The sequence below is a fragment of the Silurus aristotelis genome, assembly GCF_946808225.1.
Source record: "Silurus aristotelis genome assembly, chromosome: 12".
In the NCBI taxonomy this organism is placed as follows: domain Eukaryota; kingdom Metazoa; phylum Chordata; class Actinopteri; order Siluriformes; family Siluridae; genus Silurus; species Silurus aristotelis.
This window is the reverse complement of record NC_139585.1, coordinates 28,422,226-28,441,386: the sequence shown is the minus strand read 5'-3', so window position 1 is coordinate 28,441,386 and position 19,161 is coordinate 28,422,226. Positions and strand designations below refer to the sequence as shown.

Below are 19,161 nucleotides of genomic sequence, written 5' to 3'. Positions count from 1 at the left end.
GACGTCGCCTTCTGTGGAGCCCGGGGGCGAGACGTCGCCTTCTGTGGAGCCCGGGGGCGAGACGTCGCCTTCTGTGGAGCCCGGGGGCGAGACGTTGCCTTCTGCGGGCGCTGGAGACGAGCCGTCGCCTTCTTCCGGGCGCTGGAGACGAGCCGTCGCCTTCTGCGGGCGCTGGAGACGAGCCGTCGCCTTCTGCGGGCGCTGGAGACCAGCCGTCGCCTTCTGCGGGCGCTGAAGACCAGCCGTCGCCTTCTGCGGGCGCAGGAGACGAGCCGTCGCCTTCTGCGGGCGCTGGAGACGAGCAGTCGCCTTCTGCGGGACTGTGGGGTGAGCCGTCGCCGTCGGTGGAACCCGGGGGCAGCGGTTCAACTTCCCTTTCGCAGTCCTGGAGCCGGGGTGAGTGCATAGGGAAACCCCTGGGCGTAGGGCCGCTCCTTGGGACCCTTAGGAGCAGATCGGAGCCTACTGAGCAGCCTGGAAATGAGGTGAAGCCTGCCTGGATATCCACGAGCGGAGAAGGGCTCGCCTGGAGGTCCACGACATCAGTGGAGCTCTCTTTGGGACACTGAAGCGGAGACGAGCTCGTGGGGTCGCTCGGAGGCGGAGACGAGCTCTCGGGAGGAGCCTGGAGCGGAGACGAGCTCTCGGGAGGAGCCTGTAGCGGAGACGAGCTCTCGGGAGGAGCCTGGAGCGGAGTCGTGCCCTCTTGAGGAGCCAGGAGCTGGGCGGAGCACTCTTGAGGGACCTGGAGCTGGGCGGAGCTCTCTGGAGCGACCTGGAGCTGGGCGGAGCTCTCTTGGAGGTCCTGGGGCAGAGCCGAGCTTTCCGTGGGCGAGATGTCGCCTTGGAAGGGGCTCTGGGATGTGGCGTCGTCTGGAGAGGGACTCGGAGGAGTCACTTCGCCTTCTGTGACCGGAGGTGTCGGCGCGGCGCTCTCGTGCCGACTCTGTGGCGGGAAAGCATGCTCCTGGAGACTCTGTGGCGGGAAAGCATGCTCCTGGAGACTCTGTGGCGGCGTGGCGCTCTCGTGACGGCTCTGTGGCGGGAAAGCATGCTCATGACGACTCTGTGGTGGCGCGGCGCTCTCGTGACGACTCTGTGGCGGCGCGGCGCTCTCGTGACGACTCTGTGGCGGCGCGGCGCTCTCGTGAAGACTCTGGCGGCGCGGCGCTCTCATGAAGACTCTGTGGTGGCGCGGCGCTCTCGTGACGACTCTGTGGCGGCGCGCCGCTCTCGTGAAGACTCTGTGGCGGCGCTCTCGTGAAGACTCTGTGGCGGCGCGGCGCTCTCGTGAAGACTCTGTGGCGGCGCGGCGCTCTCGTGAAGACTCTGTGGCGGCGCGGCGCTCTCGTGGAGACTCTGTGGCGGCGCGGCGCTCTCGTGGAGACTCTGTGGCGGCGCGGCGCTCTCATGGAGACTTTGTGGCGGGAAAGCACACTCCTGGAGACACTGTGGCGGCGTGGCATGCCCACGGGAACCTCGGAACAGAGCGGCACGCCTGTAGAAGCTCTGTGACGGCATGGTGTGCTCGCCGACGCTCGGAGATGGTGTGGTGCGTCCACGAGAACCCCGGAACACAGCAGCACTTCTCCAGACAGGAGGGAAATACAGAGGGCAATCTTGGCTCGTTCGGAAGGAAACCGGGAAATGTTAACAGCCACATACTCGCCGATGCCTTGCAGAAATCCGCCCAATTCGTCTTTTTTCCCCGAGTAACGAGCCGGTAATCCCCTCGCGCTCTCTGAGGGGCGTGGCGCAGCCGCGCTCTCATGATCCGGCTTCTGTGGATCTGAACCGCGAGAAGCGGCACTGAGCTACCGGAGGAAATCCGAAGCTGGGTTCAGCTGCCGATCCGTTGCGGTCGGAATCGCGGAATGGCGAATCCGCGTTCGGTATAGGTCGGTCGTTCTGTCAGGCTGCAGATGCGGAAGCCGATATAGTCCGATCATTGTCCTTTTATTTCAACAACCGTACAACACAAAAACACTCATAAGTCATTGAAAACAACAAACAAAGACATCCGCTCGATACGCGTTGTCTGCTATGAGTTCGAATGTCCCAAGCATAATCCATAAAGCCTTCGGCAATGAGTAATCCAAGTCGGAAGTGGAATTCGCATATACAGCCGGCGGTCGCGCAGCCACGCGATTGTCCAGCTTGACAATATAACGACCGACAGCCTGTGACTCAAGAACGTGAGTTTATGTAGTCTGATCTTTCATGAGCCACAGCTGTCGGTAATCTTGGGAAGCAGCGTGACTGCTATCGAGGGGGGCGTGGCAGGGTGGATCTCTGACAGCTACAGACGGGGGCGTGGCAGGGTGAATCCCTGACAGCTACAGAGGGGGGCGTGGCAGGGTGAATCCCTGACAGTATATCACCTCAGCGCTTTGTGGACCTCGGCCCTTTCGGGCATAGCACGGATATACCTGCTCATCTCTCTCTCTCACACAGCTATTGCGGTTTGTCCTTATCAAAACTCACTTAACCTACTATGGCATCCGCCTCCGATTCTCCCGGCCTAACAACAAGATTAAGCTTTAGACCCTTATTTACAAGGTGAATTTAAATTTCTTAATGATTTTCGTTTAGGTGGTGGTTTTGTTGAAGTTAATCTTGCCATTGCTTTTCTTTCTTTCTTTCTTTCTTTCTTTCTTTCTTTCTTTCTTTCTTTCTTTCTTTCTTTCTTTCTTTCTTTCTTTCTCCTTCTCTTTCCCCTTTTACCTATTCTTAACTTTTTCTTTCCTTTTTTTTCATTCTTTCAGTTTTGTATATTTGTGTAGTTTGATCTTTGTTGTGTTTGTCTCGTTCATTAAACGCCATATTTTTCATAAGTGATGTCTCTGAGTGCCGCTCACATTTTAAAGTCCCTGCAATATTTGATCTTGTTTACATGCTCTATTACTTGTACGGTATAAAGTAAAGGGGGATTGCGACTTTCTTGGCCGGGGTGGAACCCCTTTTATAGAACTAATAAAAGACTATACTGTCTGTTTGGTGAAGAACAGACCAAATAATTGTAACGTTAATTCAACAACCTAATTTAAATATTTATGAGTAATTATTACCCATTATAATTACTCATAAATATTTCCCTTTTTGCGAGCTAAATTCGCTACACAGTGTCAATAAATCCTTACCTGGTGTTGTTGATGAAACTGCATGTCATTTTGTGAACAAACCAAAGAAGAGTATAGATGGTAAAAAAAGAAGAATACAAATAAATGATTCACCTCCATCATATTACACATTATTATGAAATCAAGTAAGGCATGTTTAAAAATGTATAAGACAAAATAATGGATTGATCGAATATTCAAACATTAATATGTAAACAGACTGTCATTGAAAATTCACCTGGTGGTGATGATGGTGGTGTTGATGTTGTTGTTGTTGTTGTTGAAGTGTCTGTATTTGAGAGACAGAGAAAGGAAGAGAAAGATGGAGAGAACTGTAAAAATTAAGCATTTTCTAAACAAAAAGGAAACAAAAATTAATAAACAGAATACATCAACAGAGTGTAAAAAAATATGATTTACAATATAGACAACTTTTTGTTCTTGTCGAAGAAAAAGATTGTAATGACCTGTAAATTGAAAAGCCCAGCGACCAGTGATATTGACGTTACTAGATGAACACAGCCCGGGGGCACTGTTTACTGGAATGGTGACAAAACTGCTGCTCTCCATGCCATAGCCAGCCTGGGAAGATCAAATGTAAACAGATGTTTTCACAACTTTTAATGTTGATTCGCATATTTTTTATGTAGCCCTGACAAAATGTATTGCTTTTTTACATGTGATTTTTATACTGGACATAAATGTAATTCTGAAGTTCTCACCAGCCAGTAAACAGATGGGATAGAAGGAATGGTCCCATAGTTCATCAAGATGAAAGACAGGCCTCCACCATCCGAGGCCAAAACGACTTGAAGTGTTGCACCCTGATAGAGAAGAATGATTTAAGCTACAATTCGTTTTTAAGAGTCAAAAGACTGAATCATCTGTTTGGACTCTTACCGTGAAAGAAAATTCAAGTGGTACATTTTCCCAAGTGGAGACAAAGACCCAGGAAGCAGAAAAGTAAACATTGGGGAACATCCTGTTAATTTCTTGGTTAGTTTGAGCTATTAGAGGTCCGCTTGTGGCCTGTTCGTAGGCCCATCTCCCTTCAATGTCAAAGTCCAGATCAGTCCACAGTGGTGCAATGATGTCTTTGCTTAGATTTCGGTTGGGCACGTCATCATCGATATTTGGAATGAAGAAAGCCACATAACCGTCCATACTCAGCTGAGAGAGATACACATTATTCATCTACCAGCATTAAAAAAAATTGCATTTCAGCTCATTACATCTTTAATGGAAGTGAACATGTGACCATGTGATTAACGTGATAAACATATATCCGTAATGTGATAATACAAACCCGATTCTAAAAAAGTTGGGACACTGTACAAATTGTGAATAAAAAAGGAAATTAATAATTTACAAATCTCAAACTTATATTTTATTCACAATAGAATATTGATAACATTTTAAATGTTGAAAATGAGACATTTAAAAATGCCATGCAAAATATTGGCTCATTTTGGATTTCATGAGAGCTACACATTCCAAAAAAAAGTTGGGACAGGTAGCAATAAGAGGCCCGAAAAGTTAAATGTACATATGGAACATAAGGAACAGCTGGAGGACCATTTTGCAACTTATTAGGTCAATTGGCAACATAATTGGGTATAAAAAGAGCCTCTCAGAGTGGCAGTGTCTCTCAGAAGTCAAGATGGGCAGAGGATCACCAATTCCCCCAATGCTGCAGTGAAAAGTAGTGGAGCAATATCAGAAAGCAGTTTCTCTGAAAAAAATTGCAAACAGTTTGAAATTATCATCATCTACAGTGCATAATATCATCCAAAGATTCAAAAAATCTGGAACAATCATTGTGCATAAGGGTCAAGGCCGGAAAACCATACTGGATGCACGTGATCTTTGGGCACTTAGACGGCACTGCATCACATACTGGAATGCTACTGTAATGGAAATCACAACATGGGCTCAGGAATACTTCCAGAAAACATTGTCGGTGAACACAATCCACCGTGCCATTAGCCATTGCCAGCTAAAATCTATAGGTCAAAAAAGAATCGATATCTAAATGTGATCCAGAAGCACAGGCATTTTCTCTGGGCCAAGGCTCATTTAAAATGGACTGTGGCAAAGTGGAAAACTGTTCTGTGGTCAGACGAATCAAAATTTGAAGTTCTTTTTGGAAAACTGGGACACCACGTCATCCGGACTAAAGAGGATAAGGACAACCCAAGTTGTTATCAGCGCTCAGTTTAGAAGCCTGCATCTCTGATGGTATGGGGTTGCATGAGTGCATGTGGCAAAGGCAGCTTACACATCTGGAAAGGCACCATCAATGCTGAAAGGTATATCCAAATTCTAGAACAACATATGCTCCCATCCGGACGTCGTCTCTTTTAGGGAAGACCTTGCATTTTCCAACATGACAATGCCAGACCACATACAGCATCAATTACAACATCATGACTGCGTAGAAGAAGAATCCGGGTACTTAAATGGCCAGCCTGCAGTCCAGATCTTTCACCCATAGAAAATTGGGGCATCATAAAGAGGAAGATGCGACAAAGCAGACCTAAGACGGTTGAGCAACTAGAAGCCTGTATTAGACAGGAATGGGACAACATTCCTATTCCTAAACTTGAGCAACTTGTCTCTTCAGTTCCCAAACGTTTGCAGACTGTTATAAAATGAAGAGGGGATGCCACACACTGGTAAACATGGCCTTGTCCTAACTTTATTGAGATCTGTAGATGCCATGAAATTTCAACTTATTTTTCCCTTAAAAATATATATTTTCTTAGTTTAACGTTTGCTTTGTCATCTATGTTGTATTCTGAATAAAATACTGAAATTTTAAACTTTAACATCATTGCATTCTGGTTTTTTTCACAATTTGTACAGTGTCCCAACGTTTTTGGAATCAGGTTTGTAAATTGTGTAAAAATGCAACTTAAAATTAAACATACTATTGTGAGATAAGAACAATTTTAAAAAAATGCATCAAATGAAATAAAAAATTTCATATTCCTGTATTTTCACTTACATAGAGTTGAGAGTAGGTGTTTCCACCGTAATTAAATGTTTTCTGCAGCTGAATTGTTTGATACATTCCATCACTGAGGAAAAGTTGTGTTGCTCCTGGTCTCACTTGAAACAAGGGTGAACCTGAAACAAACCAGCAATAAGAAAACACTGTTTTAGTAATACATTTTATTTTTTACACAAACTTTTTTAAACTTTTCACACACTGAAAATGAACCATTATGTTCCTTTGTCACTTGTTAATGTGAGCATAGTGTGATTGAATGCACACTTCATTATCTTTACTATTTACAGTGCTTCTGGAAAGTATTCAGACAAGGCAACATTTCTAAATATTACATTTATTAGCTTTAATACGACGAAATTCTGATTCATCTCAAAACTATTTTAATTATTACTGTGGATAATTCTAAACATATTAAAAAGGGAAGACATGTTAGACATCTATATGCTGCATACATACAATTCTAATGTTTAATGGCCTCATCATAGCACAGAGACGACGTTAGTTAGGGTGGTAAATGACCTGTTATTGGCCTCTGATCAGGGTTTTGTCTCCTTACTTGGTTTGCTCAACCTTAGTGCAGCTTTTGACACCACTGATCACACTATACTGCTTGCTAGACTTGAGAACATTGTTGGAATAAAGGGAACAGCTCTCTCTTGGCTCAGGTCTTATTTGACTAATCGCAATCAGTTTGTTGATGTAAATGGTGAGTTCTCCACACTCTCTGAGGTAAAGATTGGTTTTACTCAAGGATCTGTCTTAGGCCCTCTGCTTTTCTCTTTATATATGCTGCCTCTTGGTGAGATTATTCATAAACATGGTATTCGCTTCCATTGCTATGCTGGTGATAGACAGCTGTATATTTCAGCAAAGCCAGATGAAAGAGATCAGCTAAACAATGTTGAGAAGTGTGTAAAGGACATTAGACAGTGGATGCTTGATAACTTTCTTCTGCTCAACTCAGATAAGATGGAAGTACTTTTACTAGGACCACATGCAGCTAGAAGCAAACTTTCCGATTACGTAGCATCTCTGGATGGTATTTTTGTTTCAGCGTGTACGGCTGTCAAAGACCTTGGTGTTATTATTGACCCTAATCTTTCCTTTGAGGCTCACGTGAATAATATCACCAGGATCGCCTTCTTTCACCTTAGAAATATTGCTAAAATTAGAAATATGATATCGTTACAGGATGCAGAAAAACTAGTTCATGCTTTTCTTACTTCTAGATTAGACTACTGTAATGCTTTACTATCTGGGTGTGCAAATAAGTGCATAAAAAAGCTTCAGTCACTAGATCTAGGAAATATGACCACATCACCCCTGTTTTAATCAGTCTACACTGGCTCCCAATCAAATCTTGCATTGATTATAAAATACTACTATTGACGTATAAAGCACTTAACGGTCTCGCACCGCAGTATCTGAGTGAACTTCTGTACCAGTATGATCCTCCACGCCTACTTAGATCAAAAGGTGCTGGCTATCTGTTGGTTCCTCAAATAATGAAGACTACAGCAGGGGGCAGATCTTTCTCTTATAAAGCCCCACAGTTATGGAACAGCCTTTCAATCAGTGTTCGGGACTCAGACACAGTCTCAGTGTTCAAGTCGAGGTTGAAAACATATTTATTCAGTCAAGCCTTTGATCAGTAGATTATTTCTTAGGTAAAGGCTCAGATCTGGAGGGAACATGGATATAGAGTGTTTGGTGAACTGGGATACTTGTATGCTGTCATCCCCTCACATTTACACGTTGACTCAGGTTTGTTGACGGTGGTGTGGTGGGTCATCTTTTATCTCAGAGATCCCTCATGTCTGTATTACCTTTTGGTTCTCTCTTTTAGTTATGCTGCCATAGAGAGTCTTGCCGGAGTCCAAACTGCACAGTGACATTAACTTTCATACAACAATAAGGGCACTTAATAATCCATATCCTTCTCTTTCGGTCACCCTCTTCTCTCTCTCTCTCTCTCTCTCTCTCTTTTACTCTCTCTTGCTCTCTCTCTCTCGGTCGAATTAAACTTGCTCCTGAGGCTCCAGTGATCCTGCCCCTCTCCCCTCCGTGGATCTTCCCACTTCGTCCAGGCCTGCCTCTGGATAGTGTTCTCTCCGACAGGAGGCCACTATGCGCAGCTTGGGACGGTTTCTCATCAACGCCTTGGGTAGTTCCATGAAATTCCGGAGTAAGAACCGGCGATTTGAGGATGGATTGGACTGTAGTTAATGTCAACAGTCTCCTACACTGACTCAGGAATACAGTTTGCTTCTAATCATCACTGTAGCCTGCAACATCGTATATCTGATATAAATGAAAATTCGGTTCAACCCAGATGAGGATGGGTCCCCTCTTGAGTCTGGTGCCTCTCAAGGTTTCTTCCTTATGCCATCTCCGAGAGATTTTGCCTGCCACAGTCGCCACCGGCTTGCTCATCAGGGACAAACTTACTCATAAAGAATATATTCACTCTTAATCACCACATTATCTGTGTAAAGCTGCTTTGAGACAATGTTCATTGTTAAAAGCGCTATACAAATAAAAATGAATTGAATTAAATTGAATTATGAATCCTTACCTGGTGTCGTTGATGGAACTGCATGTCATTTTGTGAACAAACCAAAGAAGAGTATAGATGGTAAAAAAAAGAAGAATACAAATAAATGATTTACCTCCATCATGTTACACATTATTATGAAATCAACTAAGGCATGTATAAAAATGTATAAGACCTCATATGATGTAGAACAATATCATGAATTGATCGACTATTCACACATTAAAATATAAACACACTGTCAGTGAAACTTCACCTGGTGTTGGTGTTGTTGAAGTGTCTGAGACAAAGAAAGGGAGAGAAAGATGGAGGGAACTGTGAAAATTAAGCATTTAAAAAAATCCCTGCAATATTTGATCTTATTTACATGCTCTATTACTTGTACGGTATAAAAGTAAGGGGGATTGCATCTTTCTTGGCCCGGGAGAAACCCCTTTTATAGAATTAATCAAAGATTATACTGTCTGTTTCGTGAAGAACAGACCAAATAATTCTAACATTAATTCCATTACTGTTAATTCAACAGCTCAATTTAAATATTTAAAATTTCATAAATAATGAATTTATCGAATATTCACACATTAATATATAACCACACTGTCAGTGAAACCTCACCTGGTGTTGGTGTTGTTGTTGTTGAAGTGTCTGAGACAAAGAAAGGGAGAGAAAGGAAACTGAAATTTAAGCATTTAAAACAATAATAATAATAAATAAATGTAGAGTCTGGCTAGTGTTTTTTAGATTTCATGTCCCAGGCATTTCTTTTAACCTTTAACATTTGCAGTTCAACAAGCACTACGGTTTGGGGTGTTTTCGTACCCCAGTGTCGTACCCCCCACACTAAATATACTAAACAGGATAATCCCGGACCTCTCTAGCTGACGTCAAAGGAGCATTCAATTGATTTGCAAGCCAGTCCTTTATACCTGGCCCCAGTACACACACCCACACAAATACACACACACACCACCCCGGAAGACGCAAAGCCAGATAACTCCCCTTGGCTTCTCCAGTTGACTTTATAGAATATATAATTGCCTATAAGCACAGCCCACTAATATCATAAAAACTTGCATTGTCCTTCTGTACTGTTTTTGTTTCCTTGCCAGTGAACTAGCATGACCTGACCATCCAGTTCTGATGCCCACTGGGATCAACTAGAGACCTGGTTGAATGCCATGACTAGTAACCTCTGCCCAAGGCTACTAGTGACCTGCAGAATCTGTGCCCAGAACAGCTTGGTGATAACCTGAGTGCTGCAAAGGGGGACGAAGCAAGTACCTCCAGCCTGGAACAGGAATCTTCAGCACTGAGGATCCAAGCTGAGGAGGCTCAGAAGGACCCAGCATGTGCTCACGGTCAGCTGGACTAATGGCAGAGACTCAAATACAGCGCAGTACGGCAGATGGGAAAGACACAGAGCTGCAAAAGGAAAAAGATAAACTACGAAAGGCCCTGACTGATCTCCACGTAGACACCGCACGCCAAAATCAGTGGAAAAAAGACACCAGAGAGGAGCTCGGTGAGAAACTCCAGGGAGCTAAGTCTCTGTTAACGAGAGCAGAGACTGAACTAACAAAAAGACCCACCACAGAATTTCCCTTAAATAGTTGACTAATACCCCCTGTGGCAGCGGGGGCGTGGCCGAGTGCCGGTTTGTGAATGGATGGCGAGGCCGGGAGCAGTCAGACACAGAAATGCCTCACCTGAAGCGAATAATGTCTATTAAATGTTCTCTCTCTTTCAGTGATCGGAGGGGGCATTTAAGGAGGAGCACGAGGATGTGTTTGTGTGTGTGTTTGTGTGTGTGTGTGCTAGAGACGTGTGATTGAGGCACTGAGCATGAGAAATAACGAAACACTCAATAAAATTGACGTGATTGACTCAGACACGGCCCTGTCATGGTGTTCCTTTCCTTCGAAGCCATACGCTCTCCCACAGTGGTGCCAAAACCCAGGAATGTGAACGCAGGACAGGAAAAGATGGAATCATCACCGTTGACGGAGCTAGTGAAGGCACTTGCCGAGCCCCAGCAAACCCAACACCAGGCCCTCCTCCAGGTGCATGCCGAGCAGGAACAGCGGTTTAAGGGGGTGGTCCGAGCAAAGGCTGAGGATCGGGCGGCGTTCCGGAGCGCTCTGAGCTCTGAGCATTCATGGCAATGTGCGTAGATGGTGTGCGGCATGCCGGGAATGTCATCTGGTGAATCCACCGGCCATCCCAAAAGCGCCTTTGCGCCTTTTACCATTAATCAAGGTCCCCTTCGAAAGAATTGGCATGGACCTCGTCGGGCCATTAGAGCAGACAGCACGCGGACATTGTTTGGCGTTAGTCATAGTGGATTATGCGACGCGATATCCGGAAGCAGTGCCTCTCCACAACATCTCCGCACACAGTATCGCGGAGGCACTCTTCCGCATTATCTCCCGAGTCGGGATCCCGAAAGAGATCCTGACTGACCACGGCGTTTATGTCATGAACTGTACGGGTTAATGGAGATTAAATCGATCCGCACCAGTGTCTATCATCCGCAAACTGATGGCCTGGTGGAGCATTTCAACCGAACCCTCAAAGACATGATTTGGAAGTTTGTACACGGAGATGCACGGAATTGGGATAAATGGCTCGAGCCCTTGTTGTTCGCAGTACGAGCGGTCCCACAAGCCTCCACGGGGTTTTCCCCCTTTGAATTACTATACGGCCGTAAGCCGTGCGGAGTGCTGGATGTCCTTCGGGAAAATTGGGAGGAGGGACCTTCGAGTGCTAAAAATGAAATGCAATACGTTCTGGGTCTGAGAGCAAAACTCCACACATTGGGACAACTAACCCTGGGGAATTTGCTACAGGCTCAAAAACGGCAATCCCGGCTGTATGATAGAAGCGCAGTTTTCACTGGGAGATAAAGTCTTCGTTCTGCTACCCATGTTGAGCTCTAAATTACTCGCAAAATGGCAAGGGCCTTTTGAGGTTACACGGCAGGTGGGAGATGTCGACTATGAGGTGCGGCGCACGGACAGGGGTCATGCAAATAATTTCTAATGAGTGTTCTCTCTCTTTCAGTGATCAGAGGGGGCATTTAAGAAGGAGCGCGAGGATGTGTGTGTGTGTGTGTGTGTGTGTGTTTGTGTGTCAGAGACGTGTGATTGAGGCACTGAGCGCGAGAAATAAAGAAACACTCAATAAAAGTGACGTGATTGACTCAGACACGGACCTTTTGTGGTTTTCCTTCGAAACCATATGCTCTCCCACACCCCCTAATACCCACGAAATCCCAGTTCCAAAGGAGGGTGAGAACCCACTATTCAGGACGTTGCTAGAGAGAGAGAGACTTCTTAAAGATCCGTGCCTTCCAATCACAATCTCACCCTGGATCCTGAATTAGAACTGAGGATTGAGAAAGGGGGGGGGGTGTAAACCCGATCCTGGACCGCCACTTACATGGCGCTTTTTCAAACGAATCAATGGAGTACAAAGGTCAATGAACAGGTGCACTGCCACTATTCTCCGCACTTTTAAGCGGGACCACCGAAAATGTGGGACTCAGTCAGAGACAATGCTAAACCTCAATATGCTCAACCCTCGGGCTGAGAAACCAAGGGCTGAGAGAAGCTAGAAGCTAATGCCATTAGGCCACCATGATCCACCTGCCTTCTGACCACCATGATCTACCTGCCAGCTGAACTTCATAACTGTTGGCTGATGCTGTCCCCCTTCATTGAAATTCATCTGCCAAAAAGGGGGGATTGTAGGGTCTGGCTAGTGTCTTTTAGATTTCATCCCCCAGGCATTCCATTTTAACCTTTAACATTTGCAGATCAATCAAAGGACCCCCCCCAAGCACACACACTCGGACACCCCTATTGAGGCAGATCTTCCGGCAAGCTTTACCTTCAAGAACTTCTCCTACTCTGATCACATAATTTGTACTTAATAATTATCCTGAATTAGAACTGAGGATTGAGAAAGGGGGTGGTGTAAACAATCGACATCACACCAGTCGGCCCTCCAAGCTCTGGCTCGACTGCTGATACTATATGGATCATATTTAGTCCATATTAATGTACCTCTGCTTTATTGCTGTCTTTTCATTTCATGCTTAATATTAAAATGATCTCAAAATGATCAGTTCTTTATTTTCCAATCAAGGGTGCATTTTATATGATCATGGAGTGTACCGTACTGTCTTAATACACTTTGGATAAAACTTTATAAGTTATCCAAACTAAGCGTAAACCGGTAATTCCCCACAAAAGCACAAGCAAGTGAAGGTTCTACCTCTGAAAAGTTAATGCATTGCATTGGCCATTCCACAAAAGATGTGTGTGGCTCGGGGACCTTTAAAATGTCCTGAACCCCACTAATCGTGGCTCAGAATCTCTTCTTCAAGAAGTGACTCAAACCCATTGATTCTTCGCTCTTTAGGAGAACCTGGAAGAACATATAACTTTCTCTTTCTATTCAAGAATTTCCTTTGTCTACCTCATCCGGACACTTGTTCAGCACAAAGCCAATGCACATAACGCTTTTACCAACCAGTTTAAATGCGTGATTAAGCTTGAGCCCCTTATTTTGTAGGTGAAGTAGAATTTTCCGTTCAGGACCTCGAGATGCGTCGATACACTTAGGAAACACACCTGAATGTTCACGCACTGAAATAATGTGTGTAATCAGTCAAAAATTTAACGTAAAGACTAGGAGTTTAAAGCACATATGAGTGAGGGCAGCAGAGGCTTCTGTTGTTCAGAAAGCACTCTGTGTGTTGTGTTGTCTGTCAGATTGCTTGTTAGAGGAAAAAAAGAAAAAGAAAAAACCCAGAAAATTATATATATATATATATATATATATATATATATATATATATATATATATATATATATATATATATATATATAAATATACAGTGAGGAAAATAAGTATTTGAACACCTTGCTATTTTGCAAGTTCTTCCATTAAGAAATCATGGAGGGGTCTGAAATTGTCATCGTAGGTGCATGTCCACTGTGAGAGAAATAATCTAAAAAAAAAAAATCTAGAAATCACAATATATGATTTTTAAACTATTTATTTGTATGATACAGCTGCAAATAAGTATTTGAACACCTGTCTATCAGCTAGAATTCTGACCCTCAAAGACCTGTTAGTCTGCCTTTAAAATGTCCACCTTCACTACATTTATTATCCTAAATTAGATGCACCTGTTTGAGGTCGTTAGCTGCATAAAGACACCTGTCCACCCCATGCAATCAGTAAAAATCCAACTACTAACATGGCCAAGACCAAAAAGCTGTCCAAAGACACTAGAGACAAAATTGTACACCTCCACAGGCTACGGGGAAATTGCCAAGCAGCTTGGTGAAAAAAGGTCCACTGTTGGAGCAATCATTAGAAAATGGAAGAAGCTAAACATGACTGTCAATCTCCCTCGGACTGGGGCTCCATGCACGATCTCACCTCGTGGGGTCTCAATGATCCTAAGGAAGGGGAGAAATCAGCCCAGAACTACACGGGAGGAGCTGGTCAATGACCTGAAAAGAGCTGGGACCACCGTTTCCAAGGTTACTGTTGGTAATACACTAAGACGTCATGGTTTGAAATCATGCATGGCACGGAAGGTTCCCCTGCGTAAACCAGCACATGTCCAGGCACGTCTTAAGTTTGCCAATGACCATTTGGATGATCCAAAGGAGTCATGGGAGAAAGTCATGTGGTCAGATGAGACCAAAATAGAACTTTTGGGTCATAATTCCACTAAACATGTTTGGAGGAAGACGAATGATGAGTACCATCCCAAGAACACCATCCCTACTGTGAAGCATGGGGGTGGTAGCATCATGCTTTGGGGGTGTTTTTCTGCAAATGGGACAGGGCGACTGCACTGTATTAAGGAGAGGATGACCGGGGCCATGTATTGCGAGATTTTGGGGAACAACCTCCTTCCCTCAGTTAGAGCATTTAAGATGAGTCGATGCTGGGTCTTCCAACATGACAATGACCCGAAGCACACAGCCAGGATAACCAAGGAGTGGCTCTGTAAGAAGCATATCAAGGTTCTGGCGTGGCCTAGCCAGTCTCCAGACCTAAACCCAATAGAGAATCTTTGGAGGGAGCTCAAACTTCGTGTTTCTCAGCGACAGGCCAGAAACCTGACAGATCTAGAGAAGATCTGTGTGGAGGAGTGGGCCAAAATCCCTCCTGCAGTGTGTGCAAACCTGGTGAAAAACAGGAAACGTTCGACCTCTGTAATTGCAAACAAAGGCTACTGTACCAAATATTAACATTGACTTTCTCAGGTGTTCAAATACTTATTTGCAGCTGTATCATACAAATAAATAGTAAAAAAATCATACATTGTGAATTCTGGATTTTTTTTTTTTTAGATTATGTCTCTCGCAGTGGACATGCACCTACAATTTCAGACCCCTCCATGATTTCTAAGTGGGAGAACTTGCAAAATAGCAGGGTGTTCAAATAGTTATTTTCCTCACTGTGTATATATATATATATATATATATATATATATATATATATATATATATATATATATATATATATATATGTATGTTCATGGGAGCGGAGCATGCTAGTCGGTCCTCTTTGTCGTTCTGCCACGCTCTCGATGAGGCGGAGCAGTGCAGCAGGTCCTGGGCTCGCAAATGGATCTTGCAGAGGGTTTTGAGACCGGCTTTTTTCTTTCTCCAACCTCACCTCCTTGGTTCAGCACTCGCTCACAGGCTCAGAAGCATGCCTTTCGGTGGATTAGCTCCACCTCTCTTTCTCTGAGGAGGAGGGGTGGGCACACTTTGTGAGCTAAGCTTGTAAAGCTATGGAGTTGGGGGCGGAGCTAGGTCAGATCCCGAGGAATTCGGCGCAGATTCTTTTCACATTATCTCATTATCACTCTCTCACATTTTCTATGCGATCGCTCCACTCCCGAAGAGCGCTCTTCGAGAAAGGTGCTCTCACTCCTCGTAGTAAAATAAAAGAAAATAAATAATAATAATAATAATAATAATAATAATAATAATAATAATAATAGTAAGCAGTAAGCAACCTGCACCATAGCCAAGCTACATAACTTGGCCAGCTCATCAGCAGAAAGTCCCTCCAGACAAGAACTTTTCTGACACCAGGTTGCAACCTCCATGTTGGGATCTCCTGTTCTTTTTAGACCTGTACAGTGAAGTGTCATGGTCATAGGCGTAGCCCCTTCAGCCCATTATGGGGCGGAAAATGCACAAGTATGGAGCGATGCTGTGGGTTTAATAGACGCTAGCAAGCTATCTCTCTCCCGGGATTGCTTCCTCCCTCAAGGCCCCAACATAAGAGTGGGAGAAGCCCCGAGCAGCCATTTTGTTGAGCTTCGCCGTTCCGCGGATCAGGCTCTCAGAACCACTAAAGAGACCACTAGAGCCATTGGCTGGTCTTTGGCTGCCCTGGTGTCCACCCACGCCGCTCACATGGGCTTCTCGATTCTACTCGATTTAGTTCGGGTAACCTCCGCCCCGTTTTCACGGGGTTCTTCCCACCCTGGTGGGAGGCCCGCAGGCTTTGGTCATGGAACAGAAGTTAAACACTGTCCTGAGGAAGGAGGCCATCGAATTGGTCCCTCCATCAGAACAGACGTCCGAGTTATACAGCCAGAACTTTCCAAAAAGGACGGAGGTTTTCGTCCTATCTTAGATCTATGTCAGCTGAACCGCTCTCTCATGAGACTCAGGTTCAAGATGCTAACCCTCAAGCAGGTCGTGCTTCAAATCAGATCCAACGACTGGTTTGTCACTGTAGATCTAAAGGATGCATACTTTCATGTATCCATCCTAACTTTTTACAGGAAGTTACTAAGGTTTGCTTTCGGTGCCGAAGCTTACCAATACCGGGTTCTTCCATTTGGCCATGCCCTTTCACCCCGTACCCTCACAAAATGGGTGGATGCAGCAATCCTTAACTACATCGTCGATTGGTTGGCAGTCAAGGATCGAGATGTCGTTCTAGCCAACATGAAGGCGTTGGCGTTTCGGCTGAACGACGGGAAGAGCAGCCTCTCACTTTCAAGTAGTTCTAGAAACTGCTAGGCCACCCTAAAAGTCTATGTGTCCTTCATTTCAGCTTATCACATCCCCGTGGCCGGCAAATCTCTGGCAGAGTCCCGATGGTAATGCGTTTTCTCCACGGCACCCGGAGGCTGAAGCCCCCGGTATGACCTAGAGTGCCTGGGTGGGACCTGGCTGTCGTTTTGGGGGCTCTGTCTGAGCCCCCTCTTTGAGCCTCTAGCCGAGGCATCTTGAAGGCACCTTTAAATCAAGACCATCTTGTAGATGGAAAAAAAGAAGAATACAAATAAATGATTCACCTCCATCATGTTACAAATTATTATGAAATCAACTAAGACATGTTTAAAATGCATAAGACCTCATAAGATTTAGAACAATATAATGAATTGATTGAATGTTCACACATTAAAATGTAAACACACTGTCAGTGAAACTTCACCTGGTGCTGTTGTTGTTGTTGAAGTGTTTGTATGTGAGAGACAGAGAAAGGGAGAGAAAGATGGAAAGAACAGTTGAATATAAGCATTTAAAAAAAAAAATAAAAATCAATCAATAAATAAACAGAATTCGTGAACACAGTGTAAAAAAGATCATTTACAATATAGACTACTTTTTGATCTTGTCAAAGAAAAAGATTATAATGACCTGTAAATTGAAAAGCCCAGCGACCAGTGATATTGACGTTACTAGATGAAGACAGCTCAGGGGCACTGTTTACTGGAATGGTGACAAAATTGTCATTCTGCCTGCCATAGCCGGCCTAGAAAAATTTAATTAAAATTAAAAATATATTTTACACATTATGATGAATACAAGAAAAGGGAATTATACTGGTATTTGTTTGGCTTTTATCAAAGAGTCAAAAGAAGCTCATCTGTCAATAATTCATGATTTATATGTGAATTTTCATTGTGGTTTATAGACACATTATATGTCATGTTTGATATTTCACATTTTAATTTAATAATGTTTGTATCGTTCAGGTCTGATTTCTGTTGATGAGATGCTTATTTTGTATGTTGATGTTATGGAATGAATTGCTTTTTAACTGTATATGTGATTTTTACACTGGAAATATATGTAACTATGAAGCTCTCACCAGCCAGAAAGGGGATGGAATAGAAGGAATGGTCCCATAGTTCATTAGAATGAAAGACTGGCCTCCACCATCTGAGGCCAAAATGACTTGAAGTGTTGCACCCTGACAGAGAAGGACAATTTGATTAATATTGGGTGCTTTGAGATCAAAAGACTGAATCATTTGTTTTGACTTCTACCTGGGAAGAAGAAAATTCAAGTGGTACATTTTCCCAAGTGGAGACAAAGACCCATGAAGGAGAAAAGTAAACATTGGGGAACATCCTGTTAATTTCTTGGTTAGTTTGAGCTATTAGAGGTCCACTTGTGGCCTGCTCGTAGGTCCATCTTCCTCCACTGTCCGAGTCCAGATCAGTCCACAGTGGTGCAATGATGTCTTTGTTTAGATATTGGTTGGGAAATTCATCATCGATATTTGGAATGAAGAAAGCCACATAACCGTCCATACTCAGCTGAGAGAGAGAAGATACACATTATTCATCTACCAGCATGGAAAAAAGTGCATTTCAGGTGAAATTACATTTCAGCTCATTACATCTTTAATGTGAATGCAAGTGAACATGTGACCATGTGATTAATGTCATAAACCATATATCTTTAATCTGATCATAAATTGTGTAAAAATGCAACTTAAAATCAAGCATATAATATTGTGAGATAAAAAACAATAGTAAAAAGATTCATCAAATAAAATTATAAGGAATTTCCAATTCCTGTATTTTCACTTACATTGAGTTGAGAGTAGGTGTTTCCACCATAATTAAATGTTTGTTGCAGCTGAATTGTTTCATACATTCCATCACCGAGGAAAAGCTGTGTTGCTCCTGGTCCCACTTGAAACAAAGGTGAATCTGAAACAAACCAGCAATAAGAAAACACTGTTTAAGTAATACATTTTATTTATTAAACAATTAAAAGTATTTGTAATGCATTGGGCCGGATGGTGGATTGCCATATCAGTCAGCTGTGGAGATTTAAATGCTACACTCTCTCCTCCACACTACATGGCAACGGTAAACTAAACATTCTTTACCTGGAAAAAGGGATTTTTCCTCTGGAATGATTAAAGTGATCTATCTACTTCAGATGGTATACTACGAGTCATTTAAAAACTGACTGATCAATTACTTCACTGGCTGACCATTTGACAGGTTTCAATTCATCTTGTGTGTCCATAAAGAATATTTGCTTTAGGTGCACAAAACACACCTCCAGCTAACACTGATTGCTGTCATTGTAAATGTGTTTTACACGCTTATGTTGTAATAATTACATGAAAATTTTTTATTTTTATTGAAATAGCAGTAGAAAAAAATTAAACCTAGA

General features: G+C 43.6%; 1 protein-coding gene across 1 annotated transcript in view; it reads right to left on the bottom strand.

Annotated features, from left to right (window-relative positions):
- The window catches only part of LOC310734700 (uncharacterized protein), a 133,110-nt gene that overhangs the window by 98,454 nt on the left and 15,495 nt on the right, over positions 1-19,161 (bottom strand). The window contains exons 7-16 of the mRNA XM_083557068.1: positions 18,565-18,686; positions 18,015-18,287; positions 17,837-17,938; positions 17,383-17,497; positions 9,302-9,331; positions 8,708-8,725; positions 6,127-6,248; positions 4,014-4,289; positions 3,842-3,943; positions 3,587-3,701 (exon numbers count right to left, since the gene is read on the bottom strand). Coding sequence (XP_083413194.1) covers positions 3,587-3,701; positions 3,842-3,943; positions 4,014-4,289; positions 6,127-6,248; positions 8,708-8,725; positions 9,302-9,331; positions 17,383-17,497; positions 17,837-17,938; positions 18,015-18,287; positions 18,565-18,686 — 1,275 coding nt within the window. The remainder of the gene's footprint in view (positions 1-3,586; positions 3,702-3,841; positions 3,944-4,013; positions 4,290-6,126; positions 6,249-8,707; positions 8,726-9,301; positions 9,332-17,382; positions 17,498-17,836; positions 17,939-18,014; positions 18,288-18,564; positions 18,687-19,161) is intronic.